We start from the raw sequence: 24,553 nt of genomic DNA, 5'->3' as shown, positions 1-24,553 counted from the left end.
TGCACAAGGAACAGGAAAGACAGGAAGTTACAGCAAGAAACACAGCATTCCAACCAGACCTCACCCCAGCGACATGCCCGTCCCTGCAGCACCCACCAGATGTTTAGGTAAACTAAATACCCTCAGAATAACATTTGCCCTTCCTCATTCACCACCATTACTGTCAGACAGCAGTGCTGTTTCAGCAACCCTTGTGTCACTTGGGCTGGTCCAGCAGAAAAGATAACCCAGCCTCTGCAGACTGCATGTCATGTGCTGTTTTTGCCTTTCTCCTCTTTCTTCTTTCTTGCTACCTTCCCTTCTTTTTCCCCCTTAGTACCTCCTTTAACATTTCATCACCTCATAGTATTTCTACTGTATTTTTTCCCTTTCACCCAGGTGCCAGACAGGACATGGGAGATCTCTATGCCCACTGTCTGTATGTGCCAAAAGAGACAGCACACTGTCCTGCTGCCCATTTGGGTCTGCCATCTTTCACATGAGATATGTGAAGGAGTATAAAGAGAGGAAAAAGAGTCTGTTTTCCAGGGCCCTTCAGCTATTTTATCCCTACATACAGACATACTTCTGGACTGCCACGATGGAGAAGTTTTCTCCACCTTAGTGCTGCTCTCCACTTCCCCACTCTAGAGCATCCTCCCATTTCCTTAGCTTGCTGATTGCACTGTGAGGATGTTTAAGATTATCTTCAGGTGATTACACAGCACATCCTCCAGGGCTTGCTGGAAGCTGGCCAGCCCTGTAAGCAGCATTTTGCTGTTTTTATTTTAAAGTACAAACTTAGTTCATGCAAAAAGTGCTAGACCAACAGCCTTGGAGCAGAGTTGAGTCCCCAGAGCATGCAAGTCCTGGAAGCAGGACAGCAAAGTTTGTCTCTGTTCCCTCTCCTTACTTGGGAGAATAAACTGAACGGTAAACCACATTCCAAGATGCTACTGCAACAGCCACTGCTGCGTCTTAGGGAGATGCCTCGCATGAAATGGCATCTGGAAGCACAAAGTACACCAAACAAAGGGCTTCTACACAATCCCACCTTGCCTAAAACAAACAGGCAAAGTGAGAAGTAGCTTCAGCAATGGGATCTTAGAGTTGGGCATGCCTCTGTTCTCTGCTCTGTGGGACATAAGCGCGTAGCACAAGTGAGATTATTTTTTCCTGTGTGTGTTTAAGTAACAACATAACACCTATGACTTTATTTAAATGTCTGTCTAGGATTCGATGTGTGCAACTGCAGCTGAAGCAAATCTTCAATTATTACTAAACAGCGTTCACAAATAAGGGAAAAAATTCCCATGCGTGATTTCAGTCCACACAAATGATTTTTATATGAGCTTCGCAGAAAATAACCTCCTCTTAACAGGCAGCTGTGTTCATGCAGATTGTGATAATTATGGGCCGAGTTTGCAAAGAACATGAAAGCATGTGCCAGACATGAGAGGGAGATCAAGAGCAAATTCACAGACAGAGCATACTAGATAGCCTTAAATGCTCTCTACACTTTGAAATATAAAGCACATCAATGCTAATATTGGAAACTGTAACAGACACAGTGTTAAATGTCAACAGCAACCTGTCCATGCAGCCTTATTTACTGTAGACAGTGAAAGTGGAACACTGTCATAGACATATGCACTTCCCATGTTCTTGAAAACTTCCTTCTAAATGAAAACTCAAGCTTCTAAAAATCAGTATATTTGGAAATTTGCTGAAATTTTCTTGCACTTTCCACATTTCACTTTTAATTACAACAGTATAGTTTGAAACTACAGATTAATCCTTAAAAAAGAACTCGGGCAGTTTACAAGGAAGCAACTACCCATCGTCCACCTCTTTCAGAGCTCAGAGACTGCAAGTCGCTGCTTCACACATCATTGCTCAACATACAGAAAATTACTTGTTTGTGCCAGAAGCCACAATTTTGGCTCTGAGAAGTAGAACTACTTCCTATCATTCACCCTTGGTTATTGCACCATATCTATAAGAAATGGCCATTCAGTGTTGAAAACAGTCATTGCAAGTTTTTATGGCTACCGTATGTTGGTGTATAATTGCATGAATTGCATAGGTATTTTACTGTTTCACCAAATTGTCTAGACAAAGATGGTAAGGAAAAAGGTACTGTTCATTGGGGTGGTTTTTTACACCTAAAAAAAAAAATAAATCATTAGCTCCAGAAAGAGGTTTAATACGAATGTTAAAGTGCAAAGTGAATCACTCAGCTCAGGTTAAGAAATCTGTAACTACATTTGCAAAGCCAGCCTCAACTTTGTCCTTTGTTGGCTAGCAGTAAAGCACAAAAGATATACATCATCTAATAAAAACTTCTAGTCCCTGGGCGCATTCAGGACTAAAACATGTTTGAGCTGTAACAAAAACCTAGAGTTATCTTAGGCCAAATATCCCTTAAAGTGTTTTACTATCAGTTCTTAGGCTGTCGAACAAGTAAGAAGGGACTTTGGGGACTACGAGGGCAACATATAAAAAATGATATCCAAAATAATGTAACACAGAAACTAATAAAAATAATTTGATTTCATGCAGAAATAGCTTCAAAATGTTGTTACACGGCATATATCTTCCTCTTCTCTGCTTCAATTATTGATCTAGAACCAAACATTGTAATGACTCACACACCAGCACACAAGGCAGAGGCTCATGGTGCTGTTTCAGAGACATTCTGTGCTTGCAGGGGTCGGCACAGCATGGCTTGAGTTGGCACAGCCAACATCTCCAAATGATTTTCGCACAGAAAACCCCTCACTCCTGCCTGCAGGGAAAGGCAGAAGTGCTTTGCGGCTAAATGAAAGTTTGCCTGTTGGTTGCACAATAGAAACATAATACAAAAGGCTCCAATTTCAGTTTGGCCATGAGCCTGGCTCCTGTGGTATTAGGCTTCACAGGTGAATTAATCTTGTTCATTTCTTGTGGTAATGTATGTGGGTACCCAATGAAAATTCAGTGGGCTTTGGCAAGCACAGAAGCATGAAGGCAGGCAGGATTTCAAAGAGTTGGAAAGGAAAATACTGGTTAATAAAGTGAACAAGAAGAGTAAGGCAGAATTTCGAAGGCAAGAAAGCTTTCCCCACTTCTTTACATACCTAAAAGGCTAGTGATTTTATTTATATTTTTTACAGAAACTGACACTTTACAGCTTTTATCTGGCAGCTAAAAACAAAGGAAGTTTTGAAGATTCACTCTCAGCTGTGTTCCTACTTCATTTTCAGAAACTGCTGCTGAATTTCAGAAAATAAAGGGAACATAAAGACTTCAACCTCAGCACTTTGGAGCCTTCACCTCATTCAATTGTATCCTAAGGCTATTAGAAATATGGTTTTGCACAGTTTCAACAAGAAATGCAAGTTTGTGGATAGCCTCTTGCCTGTTTATAAGATAAATATCTCTGCTATTTTCTGGAGAGAGGCAATTTATTTTCATCTGAGTTTACTGATGGGCAAACTTGATGTATGAACTCCTTTGTTTAAGGAAGTTTTAAGACTGTTTAAGTAAGCTTAAGGAAGCCCTTCTTTGTTGTGCAGGTGACGAAGCACTGGCACATTTTGCCCAGAGAGGCTGTGGAGTCTCCTTCCTTGGAAATCTTCAAAAGCCACCTGGACTGGTCCTGGGCAACCTGCTCTGGGTGTCACTGTTTGAGTTGGACCAGATGGACCCAGAGGTCCCTTCCAACCTCAGCCATTCTGTGAGTCTGTGAAGACCAAAAATAATTTGGATGAAGCAAATTCAAGTGTTGCTGTAAATGATATGAAGGGTGTATGTAGAAATAGGTGAAGGCCATGGTTGAAATAAACATCATTTGTGCCTGATAACATGTCTGTTGTACTAAGATGTAGTGAGATGTACTAACATGTAAGTGTACTAAGATCTAAGTGTGAAGTAACAAGGGAAGCCATTGGCTATACAAGTACATGAGCTCCAGTGCTCATATACACAAAAGCCAGCAGAGCAGAACAGTTTACAAAAGACAGCAAAACGAAACTGAACATCATTATCCTGATTATACAGGAGCAAAAAGGGATTAACAATATGTAATGGCTTGCCTAACACTGCACTGATTCAGAGGTACAAAGAGAACCATGCTTCTGAGACTGTCGCTCCTGCACCCTATTCACTGAATGAATGCCTCTCACTGATCTGATTTGTTAAGCAAGGCCCATGGTCCAAGCTGAGCAATTACACCAACTGTCTCTCAAGTCTTATTAGCACGCAGATAACATAAGGCTTGTGCGCAGTGGAGGACGGGAAGAGTATTCAAAATACCAGACTGAAAACACAGTCCAAGCAAGATGTTTTTTCCAAGAGGGGCAAATGCAGAGTGCTGCATTTGGACAGCAGTAAACGGCCATATACCAGATGGCAAGAACAGGTAGGTAGGACACTGTCAAGGGTGCCTGGGGGCTGGCTTGTGACCTACTGGAAACATCACTGGTTGACGATATCACTGAAGAAAGAGGCTGCTATCATTGCAGTGTGCTAGAGCAGAGCACTGTCTGCAAGGCAAGGCCTAGATGAAACATCAGTGTCTAAGTCTAGGTGTTTTATGTCCAGACACAGACCAGCTGGAGAGATGCGAGTAAACCTTACTTAGAAGAAAAGCTAGGAACAAATGGGAACAGGCAAAAGACTGGGAAGGGATATGAAAAGAACAGATAGCATGTAAAATTGAGCCTGTTTATATCCTGTCCATGCCCTGGCTGGTAGGACAGGATATAGTAAGTTCAAGCTGAAGTAAGGAAGATTTAGAGGGGAAGAAGGTGGAGTGTGTTAAACCCCCAAAACTCAGTGGAGAGATAAGAGTGAGATGTGGAGCAATCAAGCTTCTGAAAACCAGTTAGACAAATACCAGTCAGAAACAACCTAACAGCTTTTGCCTCAGGCCAGGAAAGGAGTTCAGTTACAGTATTCTCACCAGGCTGATCAGACAGCTTTCTGGGCTCATTTTTTTTTTTTTTTTAAGTTAAATAAAGCTTGCGAACAATTGCTTAGAGCTTAAGAACAAGAGCTTATTTGACATTTCTAACTAACTCACCTGGTCCTGTCAGAAACCGAAAACATTATCTTTACTTACAAATTCTGGTGTGTGTGCATGCATGACACATCCATACACAGATATACAGACATTCATACAGATAAAGTTATATTTACTAACATAAGAACACAAGCACCCATCTAGAAGTCTGCTGTTTAAGAACTGGCCATTTTTCACATTGCAAGCACAAAAACCCACATGGTTTAAAAGACTGCCTATGCCACTGCTAAACATTGAGATATTTGGAAGACACTGTACAATTAGGAATTGAATTGTGTCAGGTACAGGGGCGCAGAACACCAGAGGGAACAAAGATCACAGAATCACAGAATTTTCTAGGTTGGAAGAGACCTCAAGATCATCGAGTCCAACCTCTGACCTAACGCTAGCAGTCCCCACTAAACCATATCCCTAAGCTCTACATCTAAACGTCTTTTGAAGACTTCCAGGGATGGTGACTCCACCACTTCCCTGGGCAGCCTGTTCCAGTGCCTCACAACCCTTTCAGTGAAGAAGTTCTTCCTAACATCTAACCTAAAACTCCCCTGGCTCAACTTAAGCCCATTCCCCCTCATCCTGTCACCAGGCACGTGGGAGAACAGATGCACATAAACATAGAAAATAAGCAGCAAAGAAATGTTGTATTTATATAAAGGCAGCCACAGGAGAACCAACTGAATACCCTTAAGATAACCCAAAGAAGAGGGATAGTGAGGATTTACTACAGGAGACACAACACACTCACCCTGGATATTCAGGCACTTTTCCCTTGAAGGCAGGCAGATCACGAACATATTCGTTGTACAGCCACTTCACTTTGAAGTGTAAATTCATATAGTCTGCACTTTTACACAGTCTGTGTTTCTCATGCTCTGCAAGGAAGGAAAAAATCAGTTAGGTCTGAATTTACCACCACCAATGCATCAGGCAGAGGAAAGCCTTATAAAGCATGTCAGTAGCATTCACTGGTTTTGAGGGTGAAGCATCTATAGAGCCACAAAATCTTCATGACACGGGATTTTGGCAGTAAGCAGAGGTTCTCAGTGGTTGACAGGTGGGGCTCCAGAGTCTGTTTTTGTGGTTCCAATTCTTACTTCCAATTGTTGAATACCGTTTGGTTGTCAAGGAAATAAAAAGAGAGCAGTCTTTTACAGCCCTTCCATTTAACATATGACAGTCCAGATTTCATCTACTGCAGTAAATAAATCCAGAAAAGTGAAACTGTTCATTCTTGGATATAAACAAAGTCAATACAAATATATTACACCACATTCCCTAAGAGACAATAGTAGAAAGAATCAAGTTCTTTAGAGTTTGAACATGTCTATCACAAGCAAGTTTAGACCGGTTGTGAAGCTTTACACAAGTCCTCTCCAAGTATTTTCACTAAAGCACTGAAATACCCACCCTGTCCAACTTTAACTAGCAATGTGAAGACTGAGAAACAGTAGATATGAGGTCAGTGGTCACTGGAGCAACTTTGATATCATCTTTACCTACAACCAAATTCTCAATGATGCAAGTAGAGTTGTAGTAATAGCTTTCTCATTTCCTGTACCACAGAAAAAGGTAACATGTAGACAGAAATATTCCATTTCACATCCCAAATAAGGCAACAAATCTTTCTCTGGTATCATAAAGAGCTCCCAGGATGGTCATAGCATGATATTTCATTTCCATGCATCCTGCTGAGAGCTTGCGCAGACAGCTTCTCACCACCAGCTTGGTCTCAAGTAGTTACCATTATTTTACATTACACTTCACATACAGGTTACCTTCCCGCAACAAACGCATTTGAAACCCAAAAGAGTTTATTTGCTCTAAAGCAGCATGTGGACTGCCTGCACTTGCACATTACTGTGCATGAAAAGCACCATCACTATATGTATGGCAGGTTAGCAAGTCAACTGCTAAGGCCTTTAGCACGTAAGAAACTACACAAGAGCTGGAGCATTCTCTGATCCCAGTTAGGAGAAATTAAATCAGTTCCCTTCTGAAAGAGAATGCCTTGCTAATATGTACTGTCTTCCTGAGTTCAGTCCACTGAAGCAACCCACATATAACCTAGGTGAGCTGAGCCTCTTCCTCTTGCCAGTTCATGTTATGTCTATGCACCGAGGTTATGTCTGGACAATGCAGTTCTTCCCTGTGCAACGCACATACCTCCACAATGCGACCCTTTTCATGCACACCTTCACTGCTAAAGCACTTGCCATACTCAGACCTACATTTTGCAGAAATCATCTGCTTGGACTACTGCTCTCCTTTCTCTCCCACAGGAAACAAACATATGCTTCACATCTTTGCTCTCAAGGACCTTCACAGCCTCTATCCTCACCACCATCTTTCAGCTGTTGACTCCCACCCCTCATCAGCCCACAATTCCCACTTTTAACATACTTGTTAAGTTTCCCAAAAGCACTCCCAGGCTTCCTCCATGTCACCCCTCATGTACTTACAGACAGCTTTTTGTGTGGGTACACAATAAAACTCTTTAAGGACATTACTGCTAATATGTACAAACAGGATCTAACTACGTCAAAAATTGTAAGTCTCTCAACTTCTAATGGCTTTAATCTAGTACCTTGGTGCAAGTATCCAGTAAGTGGGTAAGAATATGTGAACAATACATGCTAAAGACATTTACCATCAGAACACATGCTTTAATGATATATCATGGTTACAGTTTCCTAAGCAGCTACCTGACAGACAACCTTACAATATTTTCATGTAAATGTGAATTCTTGCAGCTATTTCGAAACATTAAAAAAACCTTTCACGTTTCTTTTGAAGCTTCAGTAACATGCACAAGAAGAAAGGCCAAATAAATTATGAATTATCCAACTGAAAATACAAAAAAAAAAAGGACCTTCTCATGCATAATTACTCTACAAGCCTTGTCAACTCCCGAAGCAATGGAAGACTCCAGTGAGTTGACTGCAAACCCCTTTAACAGCATAACACAGATTTCTTTCTAATTCTTCTGATTCACTTTTAGCAGATCCGTACGGATACAATCTCAAAGAAAAAAGGAAAAAAGAAATATATCCTTTGTTTAAAAGAAATTAAAACGTGCAATATCTGAGATGCATTAACCCCAGGGAAGATGATTCAATGGATAAAGTATTTTACATGTGCTACTACTTCACACATACTGTGATCTATTACTCTCCACAGTGAATTTGCTTTTATTGGAAGCTGAGGAAAGTACATTCATGTTTTTCCTCAAAAAATCTAACATTCTTTTTGAGCACTAAGGAATTATGTCCCTAATTTGGTGTCTGAACTGCTGATCTCCCTGTAGAGCAACTGCAATAGAAAATGCTAAGTCCTCTCTGCAAATGTAAAACTGGAAACAAGCAAAGCAATAACCATACCCACGCTTAACTCCCTCTGCAAGGGTGAGGAAATCAATGGACAATTAAAACTTCATTAACTTTGATACGTGCAAGATCTGTTCTGCATGGTGAAAGAGCTGCTCCTGCAGAGGGAAGGTCTGACTCAGAGGCTGGCTGCACACCATGATGAAGGCATGGCTTCATCCAAAAGTCAATCTCCCCGCAAAACTAGGGAACCACCACCTTCCTAAGTGCCACTTACACTGAAGCCAGCAGCCCCCGTGATTGAAGTATAAATCACATCACCACCATGTGAAAGGGTGGATATGTAGCTTTAATCACTCAGGACAAAACAACAGATTCACTGTGACGTGCTTTACAGCACTTAGGTCAGAATCTCGTAGGGAGTCTTTGAGCCCTGTTTTTTAATGTCATGCACATGACAAGCCAAGTTGGCCATCAGTAATTATTTTCTGAAATTCTCCTAGCGTTGATGTTAGCTGTCAAAACATGACCGTGTGAATGTAACAGTGGTGGATGTAACAGCAGCAATGTATAAACGTTGTAGGTAAAAAAAAGTTAAAAGGACTCAAATCACATCTATTTCAATTAAGCAGTGCACTAGAAACAATTAATTCAAACCTTTTCCTGAAGTAGGATATTCAAAACACTACTAAGCAGCAGAGAAGGAAGATGCAAAGCAACCAGAGAAGCAAAAGCCCATGGACTGCTGCTACCTAGCCACCTATGCAGTAGAGGCTTGACAACAAGGGGACAAAACTACAGAAAAAAGGTAAAAGAAAAGGGAGCTCTTACCACCATAAAAGAGAACTTTACGCATGCGAAAGAAAGGTGGGGCTTGTAACAGAAAAGACAAAAGTGAACTATAACATCTCAAACATGCTGGAGCACAAAGAAAGCTGACAAAGCCCAAAACCCACTCAACTCCAACAGCTTACAATATCCATCTTCCACTCTTCAATGGACTCCGTATGGTTTTGATCACCTCTCTCTTTGGTAAGGGAAAGTTTAAGAGCACTTGAAGACAACACGAAAACATGCCAACTTTCTAAAATTTCACTTACACCTTTCACCCAATGCAACTTGCGTTTCAGACCCTCAGATTAAAACACATTTTAGAAAAAAAAATAAAGTGAGGAGCATAGGAGCCATCACTCTTAACACATTTATTTTCTGCTGACTTTTAAAGAGCTATGTGGCAGCAACAGTGAAAGTGCACAGATATTTTGCAGGACCTGCTGGTATTTTACCTTCAAAAGACCACAGATTTCCGTAATTCTCTTACATTTCCTCAGTAGATTTAATCTCCAAACAGTCTTCTCCGGAGAAGAGCTTTTAGGGTCACTGAGGCCATATTATTAAGGTATTAATAGGGAACTGCTTCCTAGCAGCATGCTTTTCAGTGTCATGGCCAGTTCTATTTTTGAATCAGAGAACAGGACTTCCACCACATCCTTAATCCATAGGCCAGCAGTCCGCCCTCTGTGGATTTTTTTTCCTGATCATCAACCTACTTTCCCTGTGTTAATTTCTAGCAAATAATGATGAATTCTTGCAAAGAAACTCTAATAGGTACTGAGTCTGTTGAAGTGTTAATACTTTTAGACAGCTGGCATCTGTGTGTGCATTTAATCCCCCTCCCCTCATTATAAGTGAGATTGTGGCAGTATGATTTATTTCAATCCTGCCTGCCAAGGCTACTCAGTCTCTCTTCCTACCAGTTATTAACACCAATGTGTCCAAAATAAGATGAAATGCTGTTAGTAAGGATGATATCAATTTTCTATTACTGTCATTTAATGGTTTCCTAATAGAGGGAGAGCAGAATCCTTCTTTGCTTGGAAAATCGGTGCTTTCTGGGTCACAGAGGCTTCACACAGGATGGTGAGAAAACTAGTTAACTGCAGTTTAGTTTCATCTTCCAGCCCAAAGTGGGTTCACATGGAGGCTATCCAGATGTCGAGCACCAGTCAGCACCCCAGACGTGGAGTTAAGGACAAGGCTTGGAAAAAAAACACACTCTACCCTATTACAGGGTAGTGTGATCTTACCAGCCAAATCTGGGACACAAAAACTTCTCTATCTGATCTGCTTTACCCTCGGGCTGATGGGGAACAAGGGATACTCATGAATGCCTGCCTCTGTACTGCCTTCACCAGTGAGGATGGAAGGGCCAGGTCTGCTGTTCACAGTGCCCTGAGCTGTCACTCCTTTTTGGGGGGAGGAAAACCAAAACAGACCTGGTAGATCCTAGAGCTTCTGCTGTGTCTCAGCATCTGAGTCTCCTTAGGGGAGATGATGACTTTGCTTTTGCTGAAAGCAGGTGCCCTTCTCGTAAGACTACAGATTTAGTGATAGAGACACACAGAACAGTAGAGAGTAGTGCAGTGCACTGCTCCTGTACTATAGCAGTTCTGTATTGCTATACATGGACTGCTCAATGCACAGGAGGTGAGCTCCAGCTGGGAGAGGCATGGTTAGCTGCCACTGGCAGTGAAGAAGGTGTAGCCAGGTGCTGCTCTGCAGCTCAGAGAAGCGATTTCCCCCCTGAGCTTTGCACCTCCCTCTCACTGCGTATTACAGAGCAACCAGGCCTATACCCCTCCTACACTAAAGCTATTGCATGACATTTAAGTTGGAAGCAAATTTACTGATGCTACAGAATAAAAGGGCCACCGATCCCCAGTGTCATCCCAGCCAGGAGGGAAAGAATAATGCCACACATGAACTTGGTGTTCTGACCTCAGCAGTTAGTCCCTTGGATGTTATCAGCAGCCTAATGCCTGTGACCCAACAAAGGGGCTCTCACCCAGAGCTGCTCAGCATATTGGGTACCATCAAAAAACAATTAGATATACTCATCAGAACAGGAGTCTCTTAAGCTGCACATAACCTCCATTTCTGCAGCAGTAGTACAGTCTTCTGAGTCTTTGCAGATCTGCTCATCACTGGCATAAAACTACAGGACACTAACGCTAACGTTAGCAACTACATCCAAAGTACTAAAACTACAGGTGCTGAACGTCTTTGCCTACTTAAAACTATATACTCTACCAAAAAGCACAAACTTACCACTTGGTGAGGTGAATGAGCTCATGTTATCCAGAACTTAGGAACAGAACACAAGGGAAAACACCATTAATAAAGTTAGGAGCAGGTATTATATTCTGGGTTCATGTGCATGTATCTCCACAAAACAGATCAGCTTTTGTTGCAGAGAGCACCTGAGGCATGCAGATGTCAGAACATACTAGAAGTGTGCCCAGGGACTACTCCACAAACTGGCAAAGACAGGAATTTAAAACTCTTGATGCAGTTAAACTGGTAGAGAAATTAGTGACTCAGACTGAAAAATGACAGAGACAAGAGTTGATGACAGCAAATCTAATCATCATCCTTCACATCACTTAATCTGTTTCCTTTAATCCCTTTTCCTCCTTTTTGTTTAAAAAAAAAAAAAAAAAAAGGCAGTGAGATAATCCAATCATGTATTTAAAATACATGTGGTGAAGTCCATAACTGAATTATTGTAGAGCTTGTTCTAAAGGTTATGTTCATAAGTTTCTGGAGAGCAAAGCAGTGAGAAAACATGCTCAACTCAAATGGAATTCTGCACCCTGAGGATTTTCTTGAATATATATTTGGAATAGACGCACACCTCAGCAGACTCTATCATTGTTCAATCCTCCTGCAGGACTTGCACAGTTACGGTAGAAACATACACAAGCACCCCACACAGTTTTTCAGCTTTTGTTCAAAATGTAAAACCTTTCCCATCCATCAGATGCCTTTGTGTCAACCCTTCTCACCAAAAACACTCTGAGGAGGGATGCTCTTTTAACAACTATTTGCTATGCACCAATGAACTCACACGTGGAAACATTACATCGATCCCTGTTCAAAGAAGCTCACAACTGACCAGAAGTGTATCAGAAAAAGGTAGAATAAGCCCAGATGCACAAGGGAAGACAAAACCACCGGGAAGGTCTAAAGGGGACAAGGTATGAGATGTGAGCAGAGAAAACCTGGGAGGCAGAGTTAACCTTGGCACTGGCAATCAAATAAAGCCATTCAAAATGGGAAAAAAACTGTCAGGTTCATGCAATCAGTATTTTTTTTTTTTTGCAGATGCATTTTAGATGCAATGGGGTAAGGGATTCTTAGGAAAAGAAGGCAGCAACTAGATCTGGAGAACTGCAGTTCTCTTGGCTGGTAGGAAAGGAGTTAAAAAGGGCACTTTCAACACCTAGAAGTGCAAAATGAATTCCTGTGGGTGAGTGTACAGGGCTAAATAAGAACAAAATGGAAAGGGGAGCCTGAAGGGTTTGCAGGAACAAATGGTTTCTAGAGAAAGCGAACATGAAGTAAGCATAGTTGCCTTCTTTCTAACACGAGCCAGCAGTGCCAGACACTACAGAAGAGACACTTTGATGCAGTAGGTCTTGGCCCCTTTCTTTCTAATGTCTTGTTCTTACATCAACATGATCTCACAAGAGGAAGACACTGTGGGGTACAAGCGTGTATCAAAAGCTCCTAACACCAAAAATAATACTTTTCATCTAGATCTGCATCCTGCTAAACTCAAGCCTAGAGCTTGCATAAGGTGTCCTCACAGCACATTGACAGAGACTAAGAAATAGATGGAGTCAATCTGCTTTACCTACAGAGAAACTCCATGTTTTGTTGTTGTTTTTTTTTTCGCGGTCTGAAATAAGAGTCTGACTTGACCAGGTTTTGGAATACGAACTACAGCTAGCATGCTGTAAGCACCACCAAACACTTTTGTTTTCTTAGACTGTCACCTTAGGGATGATTATAAACACTTGGGCAAAATATTGAGAAAACAACTGCTGCCACAGTTGCAGAGAAATTAGGAGCTGGAAACTTTCTGAACCTTGTAAGAAGCAGTCTGTACTCTGCAAATAAACTTGTAGGTCAAAAAACAAATTCAGAAATTGTAATGAACTAGTAGAAGAGTGGCAGAATTTCCTTCTGGGAGTTTGTTGGGCTCTACACATGCCTACCCTGTGTTCAGAAACAGTAAAATTCCTCTTTTACTCTGAGTCTGGTGGAATTATGCCAGGACTCAATTAACATGAAGATGTCTGCAGCAGGATTTATTCTAGCACAACATTTCCACCAGCAGCATAAACAGTTTACACTGTATCATCCAGAGACACGAGTGTCCACCTGCTGCTCTAGGCTTTTCTACCATTGTACACTGCAGAAAGAAGATGCTGCTGATCTTAACCATCATAGCTTCAGTCCAAAGTGAAATTCTAGTTTCAAAGCAGCTGAGACAACAATAAATAGCTTGCAACGCAGCCTGACACAAGGTCTAGAGACCATGTCATGCAGTTTTCAGTCTCAATTCTCATCCACATCTGTCCATAAAAAAAAAAAAAAACAAAAAAAAAAAACATAAGAAATCCCTGCTCCAAACAGTGGTGCTACTAATGTGCTTAAGCCTCAGTTACACTGAATAGATTGAGACCTAGAGGTCAGCAGCAAGTCAGCTGGCAGCAGTGAGAAATTCTCTTACCTTCCATGGCATATTTCATATCCTGGGCAAAAAGACTCCACATCACCTCTGCGCTGATCTTACCAACAGCAAGCTCCTGAGGAAACCTGAGGGGACATTTCAGAGAGGCTTTGGCATTTATCCAAGCAAAGGGTCCCTCTATACTCAGTACCGAACTGATCTACAAGCTGAAAATCTCAACATTACAGATACTTCCTTCACCCAAAGAAATGACCAGCTAGATTTTGGAGATCGTGGCCTCAAATGCGTGGCAAAGATTAAGCAGACTGAAAACAGCTTTGCTGTTGAGATTCATTTTAACTCACGTCCACCCTGGATATCTCCCCTAGAACAGACATATAAAGTAATTTGGAGAATGTGATCCCAATGCACCTTGCATCTTTTTCACTTTGTTGTTCTATTTCAGCATTTTTTTTTCTTTTTTCTTGTTTTCTCTATGACTACTAGGCTGATGGGTGAGCAGTAATCATGTGTTAATGACATGTTAGATCAATGATCATAATCTAACCCTTTGGGTATGGATACCTTCACAGCTACCTCCCTCTCTTCTGCCCTGTTGGATTGTTGGAAGAGTGTTGGAAGTTAAACATCCCAGACGCAGCTTTGTTTGCAGTTTTGAGCCAACCCCACCCAATGCAATTTCCCAGTGCAGCACAGAACACCATGTTCCTAAATAACAAAGTAAGGTACTGTCACCATGGCACCATTGTGTGCATTACTGTGCATCCAAAAAAAAAAATAACAAAAGAACTCTCACCCCATTTTCACGTGCCTCCCTGAGTTCAGGATTGTAATAATCAGGGTGTTTGTGCTCGAACGCCATCGTAACTGAACCTTTTGAAACTCTTCCATCCCAATCAAAAAGAGTTATTTATATAGACAGAGACAAATAAGACAGAAAGACAGACAGACAAGATAAGTACTTCTATAAATACACAAATGACAGAAGAGATAGAAAGCAGTTTAACAAATAAAGCAGAGCACACAGAGAGACAGGTATTAACCATAAAGGACATGGAAGATTCTTACTGATTTAGTACTGGAGAATAAGAATTCTTATCCTCTTCTATGATGGAAACTATTAAAGTGATGAGTTTTGGCCAAAAATCCAAGTTTCTGATACTGGGACCCTGTTCCTCAGGAGGAAGATCCTGATTTTTGTTCTGTGAAAGAAGCCATTGGAAAACCAGGGTAAATTTAAAGGGTAAAGAAAAAGCTGACAAACGGAGATCATGTTGCTCCTTACAAACTCCAAACAGTAATTACCTGAGAGGACTTTCTTCTGAAGAGTTTTCGTTATGTCTACTGGCAACTTGCTTCACCTAATATGAAACACCAACTTGCCAAATCATGCTGTTTACTGGTGGCTAATCCCCCTTTATTGGCATTTACCATGACGCTAGCAGGTCAGGCTTCAGGAAACCTCCTGAGACATCATTTGCTCTAAGCTTGTTCCAAATACTTGCACTTTAGGCACTTGAGTTGATGACTATTTCTGTGTTGACACATTCTGTATGCATTACCATGGAGTGGGAGCTCTCATGGATTTGAAAAGAGTTTGTGTCTGAAGGTAGATCCTAAGCCCACTGCAGTATACAGAGCGACAGAACTGAAGACAAAACCTCACTGCTTGAGGCTTATCAAAGCTAGTCTCCTTGATCAGCCTACTTATTTTTTGCTCACTCAAAATTGCATCAAAGTTTCCATTCAGAAATATCTGCTCAGGAAATAAAGTAGTTGAGACTGGGAAAACAAACTGTAGTGTGATTACTGTAAAACATTTATCATCTTCTACTTACTCATTAGTGCTCGTTAATTGATTACAAGTTTTGTGTGTTCAGAAGAGAACAAGTCAAAATTTTATTTACGTTGGCTTTTTATGTCAATTAGTATTCGCGTGATTATCTTAGTAAAATCATAAACTTTCATTTTTGCCTACTTATTAGCTACTCACGGGATCTGTCTGGTACTCGCGACTGTACAGCTCATGACAGTTGTTGAAAATGTACTCATAGGTGGAGTTGAGGCAAGCTTTTACACAGTCCTTCACTACCTGGCTGGCTCGAGGTGGACTCTGCAGCTCTTGAACCTGCACAGAGACAGGAAGAATAGTTCAAGTACTGTTCATAAACCAAACCAGGAAAGAACAAGTCACCTGTTTGGAACTACCCAGGAATCAGCAAATCTGTTTTCAGCAACTTGTGATGTAAGTGACCTGAAAACATCTGCAACTCCGCTCAGTCTCTTTGGCTTCCTCTCCAGGTATAAACTAGGAGTGACAACACTTATGTCCCTTCAGGATCACTTAGAACGTAAGAGAGATTTTGACATGTAAAGGAAAAATCTCCCAAATAAATAAATCACACAGATTAATGTCTGATTAATCTGAGCCAAGCCCATGCAGTTTCTGCTAAATTTATAGGATTTTGCAGTAAAGCCACTGAACAATCTTTTTATCCACTGGAAGAACATGCAACAGGCTATCTGAGGACATTACATCTAATCTGGAAAGTCTTGTAGAAGACCAGACACTTGTGTGCTTTTAAATACGGTAAGTTTTATGACATCTTCCTTCACCAGCATTACTGAATATAAATCACATCAGAATTCATAGCAACGTGCCAGTTGATAGGCCTTCCCCTCTTGTAACAACAGTTCTTTTAATTATTTCATTGTTACATTGTTTTAGAAAATACCACAGGTTATCACAACAGATAATCGGGCATCACTCCATGAAACTATACTCTGAGACAATTTTGATATTATCACTACCTCTAGAATTTTCAGAGTATTTATATAAACCAAACTTTTAATGCAGGCATACTGTCTGAATGAAGACTGTATTTTGAATGTTCTAAAACACTATTTACTAAAGGATTTAAGATCAGAATTTTAAGCTCTTCCTCAAATAGCTCAAATGAAAATCTTGGTTTGTTTTTGATAAGATTAAAAACTGCTATAACACTAGTTAAAACAATGGGTTAAAAAATAAAGCATTAAAAATAATCTCATTACATGTTGCCAGAACAATAAATGTAATGATAGAACTGGCATATCAGCATGCAGAACAACTCTCCTGGATCTCTTCTTACAGATACTATCCAATTTCAGTATCTTACCCTGCAAGAAAGACATTTTAAAATATTTACTAGATAAAAGATGGTGAAGAGATGGTTATGACTGATAAATGCTGTAGACAGTTTTATAGGAAAAACTTCCTCCTGCCCCTCTCCACTTTTTTTTGGTGTGTGTGCACAACATATTTATGGCTGAAGAACCCCAGGGGAAAAACAGCTTTCATCTTCATGAAGCAAAATACAGTGAAGTATCATGCATGGTCAGCAGACAACCTTCATTTTCCTTATGTATCTAAAGCACGCTGGCATAAAATAGTTTAAGAATTGGAAAAAAAATCTTGGAGCAGGAACTGAGGGTATCTCATTCCCATCCCCATCCATTACACTACCTTCATCCTGAAAAAAGTAATGCTGGTCAGCAAATCTACTGTAGACTTCAGGTCCTGTAGCCGTTCACGACTGCTGGCTGGGAAGTTATTCTGTTGACAAAAAAGCGAAATCCTGTTGGAAAGCACAGTCGGATCCATGCAAAGCTTCAAGCACGTTCTAAATAAGGAAAGTGTCTTGGAAACATTTTCTGCTCGAGAAGCGTATACCAGTCAAAACAATGCTCAGTAAATATGGCCTTTTTGCTGAAGGAGCTCATATGTTTGCTTAATTAAATAGCTTCTCATATGAACATGAAGTCTGTGGATGCCAGGACACGGACAACCCCCAGCAGCAGGAGAACTTTCCTTGGCTGTAGAAGGAGCTGGCAATGAGCAACAGCCTCACCACCATCAGCCCTAACTGCTGCCTGAGGTTGCGTGCACAGGTCCTTCCCTTTCTGCACTTAGTGAGTGCTTTTTGTCTTTTCTGAGACAGCAAAAGGTGTGGTATACTTGAAACCTCTGCAGAGAAACAAACTGGGTTGAGGAGAGGAAATGAACTCTTCTTCACTGTCAGAATTCATCATAACCACTCAGTCCCCTCTCAGATTCAATCCACCAAGGTAAGCATTTATCCTCCAGTGCCTCTTTTGCTCTAATGTACCCATTTTACATACTATCCCCAGCACCTTGCTGTCTGTAACCATTGTTTCTCCTTCCTCTCCCTGGGTTCCACTGAAATCAAAAGTCTGACTGTTCTTTCCAGATGCTGATACAAAAGTGTGAGTGAGTGAGTTTGTGTCTTTGTCTCCTGGCACTGAGGGCATTTACCAAAAATCAAGATTTAAACACAAAATGTTAGATGAATGTTGGGGAATGAATGCATGTTCTTGATAAGGATAATAATCAAGATTATTATACTTATATAATCCTGATGATAATAATCATAATACAGAATAATCCTGATAATAATCAGGAAATTACAGTATTATCTATATTGAATACCTATAATATTATCTATCTGTGTTTATGTCAGCCAGGAATGAACCAAGAGAAAAGAGCTACTGACATGCATACAGAATAACTTCACTTGTTCACAAAACACTTTTCAAAATAATTATGCAGAGTGTGACTTCAAGCTACTCTTGAGATGTTTCTACCTCTTCTCCCCAAAGCCTGCCCTGCCCTGGAAATAAAAGACCGGTTCAACACTTTCTTTTTCACAAATCTAGTGGTAATTTTCCTTGTTTATTGATTTTTTTAAGTGCTTCCAAATAGCTTGAATCAACAAAGGGGTGAGGGACTTAACCTGGATAATTTAAACTGCAAAATGTCATATCCTCTCTTGAAAGCTGGAAGCTGAAATACCTTTTGCTTCCAGAACTTAACCTGTCCTCCCAGGGTCTTAAAATAATCACTAAGAGGACTCAGACGGCTCCAGACAGTTGCTGTCTAAATACACTGCCAATTCAAAAACAGCAAAATTGTTGAAAGTGCACAAATCTTTCCTGGTCTTTTACCAAAGATCTTAATTGGTTGTCCAAAGTTTACTTGCATTAGCCACCTGAAAGCAGCTTTTATTGAAGACAAAACAAATAAAAGGCATCACCAGTACAGCTTCCTGTTGCCATGCCCTGATAATTTTCCCTCTGCTGCTCTTTGCACCTTGTCTTTTAGGATCGCTCATTACACAACATTCCTTTTATCTTCTTTTGTGCCTTGCCCTTTCTGTCCTTTTGCTTGTCTTCCTAATGCACTTCTCTTATTAGTCTACTCACATTCCCCTTTTCTGTATGCTTTACCGTCTTCCAGATAAATGCACCACCCAGAACAGAATCTACTTTTTAATATATAAATAAAAATCAAAGCTCACATTTTGCCATCATATTTCAATTTTTGAATGAATTAGTCACTACTTAAAATAAAGGACTTGAAAAAAACAGGAAAAAAAAAAAAAAAAAAAAAAAGCCCAGTAACAGACTTGTTATTAAGATTATGTTGACTCTGGAGTAGCAAAGAAAGGAACTAGAGGGCCTAAGAAGCCTGGAGGACTAATGTAAAACATCTGAAACTTATTCCTTCCCCAATGTGGTGAAGTGTGTGTGTGTGAGGGTTGTGGGTGTGAAGGGTCTTCAAACTGAAGACACATCTTACAGATACAGAGTCAGGGATAGTGATTCGAGTCTGCCAGACCTGAAATAAGCGACAATATGGCTGGGGGTCCTCTCAAAGATTTCTCTCACAGAGAAGAACAAGTCTGTTTTCCCTTTGTACAAGATACCTGAAGTAGTAGATAATAATTCAAATAAATTAATCCAATCAGCTTGCATTCCTGGGAAAATATCTGAGATAAGCATAGTTCACAATTCTCAGATTATTTTAGAAGCCTTGAGGAAGTTACATTGGAAGAAAGAACGTGGTTTAAATTCTACCCATGAGGAAAAACAAAATATAATTCCATAAGAGACAAATTAACCAAAAACTCAGAGACATAAGAAAAATCCAACCAGTGTGTTTCCCCTCTGCCTATCACAAATGCCTGAAAAGATTTTGTTTATTCCCACTCACCCTGTACATTGAGAGATCAATCCGAAGTGAATTATGAAGCTGGTCCAGAAGCTTCACGAATCGTTCTTTCTATTGAGCAAAAAACATATCACATATCACTGTCCAATCCATGTTCACAGTAAGATGCAGAATATCAGAGAACTAGTGACAGATCTCTAATCTAAACCAATAAATCCAGGAGAGTGGGAGGAAGCAATACTGACGCATTGTTTTGTGTATTTATTCTTATACTGTAATTACTTCTGAAGTTTGTGTAACATTAGAAGTAGAAGAAAAACATTCCTTTATCACTTTGAAATAGAAGTAGAACAAAACCCTTCTGATTTCTGCTAACAGTTTGTACCAGCTGTATGTTTAAGAGAAAATATTTATTCAGAAATGAGTAAGGGAACAGTCAGAAAAGGGTCCAATTTGGAACAATGATACAGCTCCAAGATCTTATGTATCAATTCAATGACAAGCATTGCAGAGTTCTTGTTGCCATTTTCTTGAGGTCTCTCAGCTAGATTCTGGCTTGGCTTTGTGAAAAGACTCCTCCCTCTATGTACTTATTTCTCAGTCTAGCAAAGGAGCTTGAGCTATTCTAGATACTTTTCCAGAATGCTCAACTCCAACACGTTATATGGAAAACAATTGAACCATTAGTGGGACAGACTTTCTATTTCCCTTTAAGCAGTTGCTGTTTTTAAAAACAAAGTTCTGAAACCATCAGATTACACGGTATATTTTATCAACAGCATCAACATGCAGAATGTAATACAATTCTCTCATTTCCATACCATCTGTGCTCCAGTGCAATTTGAACATGAAGACTAAACACCACAATGCATCACACTGATTAATATCTAAATGTGTGATGATGACAATAAACTCTGCTTTGTCTAGTCTAGAAGGGCTCAATAGCTTCCAACTTCTCACAGATATAATGTTCCTTAAACAGAGCAACTTATTTATTGACAGGCAGAAATACCATAGGCAAAATAGAGAAATCCAGTTGTATCACCAAACATACCCCAAAATTGGAGGCTGCAAAGCGGTCCGAAGCAGACACATTTGTGGAGGCAGTTGTGTGCGCATAGTAAGCATTGATATTGGCAAGTAAGGTGCTCATCACAGCTGGCACACCAGGGCACATGTATTTGGAGGAGAGACATGCAAAATGACTGCAAAAAGGACAGTTCAGTAAGTCATTTTGGACTCTTCTATGTAGTGCTTCTTGACATGCCTATGGTTTCCACAACACAACTCAGCCAAGTTTCCTACCCCTTTAATAGCCACCCTGCTCTAGGTAGCAACCTCAACAGGCGCAAGTTTTGTTTTCTCCCTTTTAGTAAATCTCCAGCATTTTGTTTCCAGTTTTTCACAAAAGATGACATCTAAACAATACGTATATTAGGAAAAAAAAGAGAAAAAAAAAAGAGAAAAATAATTTTTACTACATTTCTTTCCACAGCATGAAAGAGCTTTTCAACCCAACAATATGTTGCCAATAGCTTGTGACATAGGTAATACTCTGGGTTCTGATGCCAAATCCAAGAGCCAAGCCTGGCACACAGAAATCTATATAATTTACTGCTACTTGAGGCAGCCATAGGTTCTGAGGTGACATAAGGCAGCAGCGATTGCAAAGCATTCAAGCACAGCAAGATCATACACTATTATTTCTGTGCTAAACTGATAAGTGACTCCTTAGGGCTAACCCTTCCAGCCTGCAGGAAGCATGCATGCTCATTTGCTTTTTCCTATTTAACTGCTCTCATTAAAGTGCAAGAAACCATCCTGCAGGAAATCTCAAAATTATGCCAGAAGCATTCAGGCTTGTGAAATGATTAAACAATCAAAGAAAATCTGTTAGACATAAGGGGAAAAAATAATCAGAGCTTAAGAGGTCTGATATTACGAGACCTGGCAAGTCAAGTTCATTCCAACAGACAGGAGAATTTGGCAATTTTTAAGCAGTCCTTTCATGCAAGAACCCTCACTGAATTCCCAAACTAAACTTGGGAACTATCTTCTAAATGTAGTTTTCTCCCCAAGGGACTCAGACATTAGCTTCTGTGTTCATTAACCTACAAATAATTATAACCAAAAAAGCCACAGTGAGACAATTTCACAGAAACATACAAATCAGTATTTCAGATAAACATGATAGCTATGCCCCAATGTTAACTTGCTGGCTACATGATATAAATTGTTCTTTTAGGCACTCACTGTAAACGACAGACACATAAAATGGGTTTGTCTAATTGAAGAAGAGAAAGTGTAAGGCGTGGGGATCTAATCAAAGTCCGCACTACTTAAATAGAGAGGGAGGGATCAGCAAGAGGACTGAGCCAGGCAAAAATCCTTTCAGAAGGATGAAAAATAGAAGCAACAATATGTAGCAGTTACAGAATAGGAAATTCCACACAAGATTTTCTAACTTGGATTTCAACCTGGAATTTCTTCTCCAAAATAATACAACCCAAGAGCAGGAGCCCAGAGAAATAGTGGATCTCCCTCCTCAGAGATTTTCAAGTAACTGAGAGGCTCTAAGCAGTCTTGTCCAACTTCCAAGTTAGCCTTGCTATAAGCCAGGACTAGACCTCCGGAAGTACCTTCCAATTGCTTTCCATCTTGACTTAAATTAGCAGGCAGAAAAAAGTGTTCACAAGGTGACAATAATCATATCTTATCAGAGGACTGAAACACCCAAAGCTTTCAGGTTCATAAGTGAACATTTTCACGTTAGTCTGCTGTATTTAATATTATGTTTAAAATAAGAAATGAGCCAAGCATAGCATTACTAGTTCTTAAGCAGAATGGCTAATCCCAAATCCAACTGAAAGTACAGTGACAAGAAAAATGCTCTTGATGATCAAGAATTGCATAAGCCTAGATCCAAACAGGACAAATTAGTGCTCCATTACTAAAGCTTCCTGTAAATCCCTCTAGCATCCCTCTAATTTCCTCTGTCTGGGAAAACAGTGATTTCTCAAGACTGTATCAATAGCCACAACAAACCTGTAGGACAGTTTCACAAAATCTCTTCCCTTCTCACATCACCAAAAATCTTCAGTGGGATTCTTTTTAATATCAGATTTTTCAAACAGAGATTTTAGACTCTTAAAACAAGAGTAAGCTATCAATAATAAAATACAATCATATACACTCACAAAGTTGGTGTAATTCTTCAGAATTAATTTTAAAGATAAAGGTGCTCACACAAGCTGCCCAGATGGAGCCTAAATTCCAGCACTTTGTCAGACAAGAATTTCTTGACTTTGAGAAATCAGAGACTGAGACATGCAGTCACTCACCTTCTGCTCACAGTAAGCCCCTTAAGGAGTAGCTGTTAATGGTAATGTTAGCATTCCATTACCAAGACATTTCATCTTAACAGTCACATCAATTAGATACAGAAAATTTCTGCATTAAAAGACAACACTAAATGCATCTTACGTCATGGCCTGGTATATTGATTCAATGCCGTAACGCATCGCAAATTCATCCACAATCTCTTGAGCTGTCTCATCAAAATACACCTTCCAGGCATCATCTCCTTTGGCATCAGGAATCTTCACCACTCCACTCCCTTGCACATCTGTGAGATGGTGAAAGAGGTTCTGAAATACAAAACAGGAAAGAAATCATATGCAAAGCTGCTGAGGCTGCCAAGTGAGTTTCATGACCAGCTTGGAATTGCCAAGAACGAGGCACTAACACACATTTCTTTGCCCTCCTCCCTCTTTCCTTCTCCCTACCCACTATGTATTTTTGTGCTTTGATTTGCTTTTCTTCTTGCATACTCCCAGCTGAATTTTTCCACACATATACCTACAACTTTAACTACCCAACATTGTGAATGATGCAGAGGAGTGCATCAATGCAATGAAGTCAGGCTAATTAGTTTCCTGAAACCTACACACTTCTGTCCTCAAAAGAATGACTTAACATGGACAAGCTATTTAAGCCAGCTGAGGTAACAGCCCTGTATCAGCTTTGTAATTATTATTATACAGTGGAACAGTACAAATATATGTTTTTTTAAAGGACATCCTTAAAATCACCATTAATAACTGGACACTTGTATTATTATTCATCGTAACCTTTTGCTTTATCTAACACTGGAAAGCCTTTCAAGCTATTATTGCTGTGCAGAAATTGCAATTCAGTTCAGTGGGTTTCTCAGTAATCCTCAAATTTATGTCTCTTACAGATTTCATCAACTTTTCAGACAGCTGGCTCCCCGGTAGTAAGGGATGCAAAAGTCTAATGATCTAATTAGGAGTTAGAAGACACTGCATTAAACAACTATTTTTCCTGATTAAATTATTCTAGCTGTAAATCATCTTCATTTTATTATGTACAAATGAAAGAAGGTGATACTTTAAAAGAGACATACTTCCAAAAATGAGTGGAAGCAAGTGATCACGCATCAGGATAAAAATGAAATGGATTATGAAGCAGAAGCAGTCACTGAATTAAAAAACAGCAAATTTATATTGAAGAACACAAAACACACTTCTAAAAAAAACTGGTGTTCACTTAAGCTTAGTCTGTCTCTTTCCCGGTAAGGCCAAAAGACACTGCAGGGATCATCATGCCCTTTGTCT

General features: G+C 40.0%; 1 protein-coding gene across 7 annotated transcripts in view; it reads right to left on the bottom strand.

Moving 5' to 3' along the window:
- UNC13B (unc-13 homolog B) overlaps positions 1-24,553 on the bottom strand; it is a 212,908-nt gene that overhangs the window by 36,982 nt on the left and 151,373 nt on the right. For all 7 annotated transcript variants that reach the window (XM_032205600.1, XM_032205604.1, XM_032205601.1 and 4 more), the window contains 8 exons: positions 23,400-23,563; positions 20,971-21,121; positions 19,959-20,027; positions 17,412-17,501; positions 15,900-16,034; positions 14,975-15,108; positions 13,946-14,031; positions 5,790-5,916 (listed from right to left, as the gene is read on the bottom strand). In XM_032205600.1, coding sequence (XP_032061491.1) covers positions 5,790-5,916; positions 13,946-14,031; positions 14,975-15,108; positions 15,900-16,034; positions 17,412-17,501; positions 19,959-20,027; positions 20,971-21,121; positions 23,400-23,563 — 956 coding nt within the window. The remainder of the gene's footprint in view (positions 1-5,789; positions 5,917-13,945; positions 14,032-14,974; positions 15,109-15,899; positions 16,035-17,411; positions 17,502-19,958; positions 20,028-20,970; positions 21,122-23,399; positions 23,564-24,553) is intronic.

The sequence above is a fragment of the Aythya fuligula genome, chromosome Z (genome assembly GCF_009819795.1).
Source record: "Aythya fuligula isolate bAytFul2 chromosome Z, bAytFul2.pri, whole genome shotgun sequence".
NCBI classification, from domain to species: domain Eukaryota; kingdom Metazoa; phylum Chordata; class Aves; order Anseriformes; family Anatidae; genus Aythya; species Aythya fuligula.
This window is presented reverse-complemented; position numbering and strand designations above follow the sequence as displayed.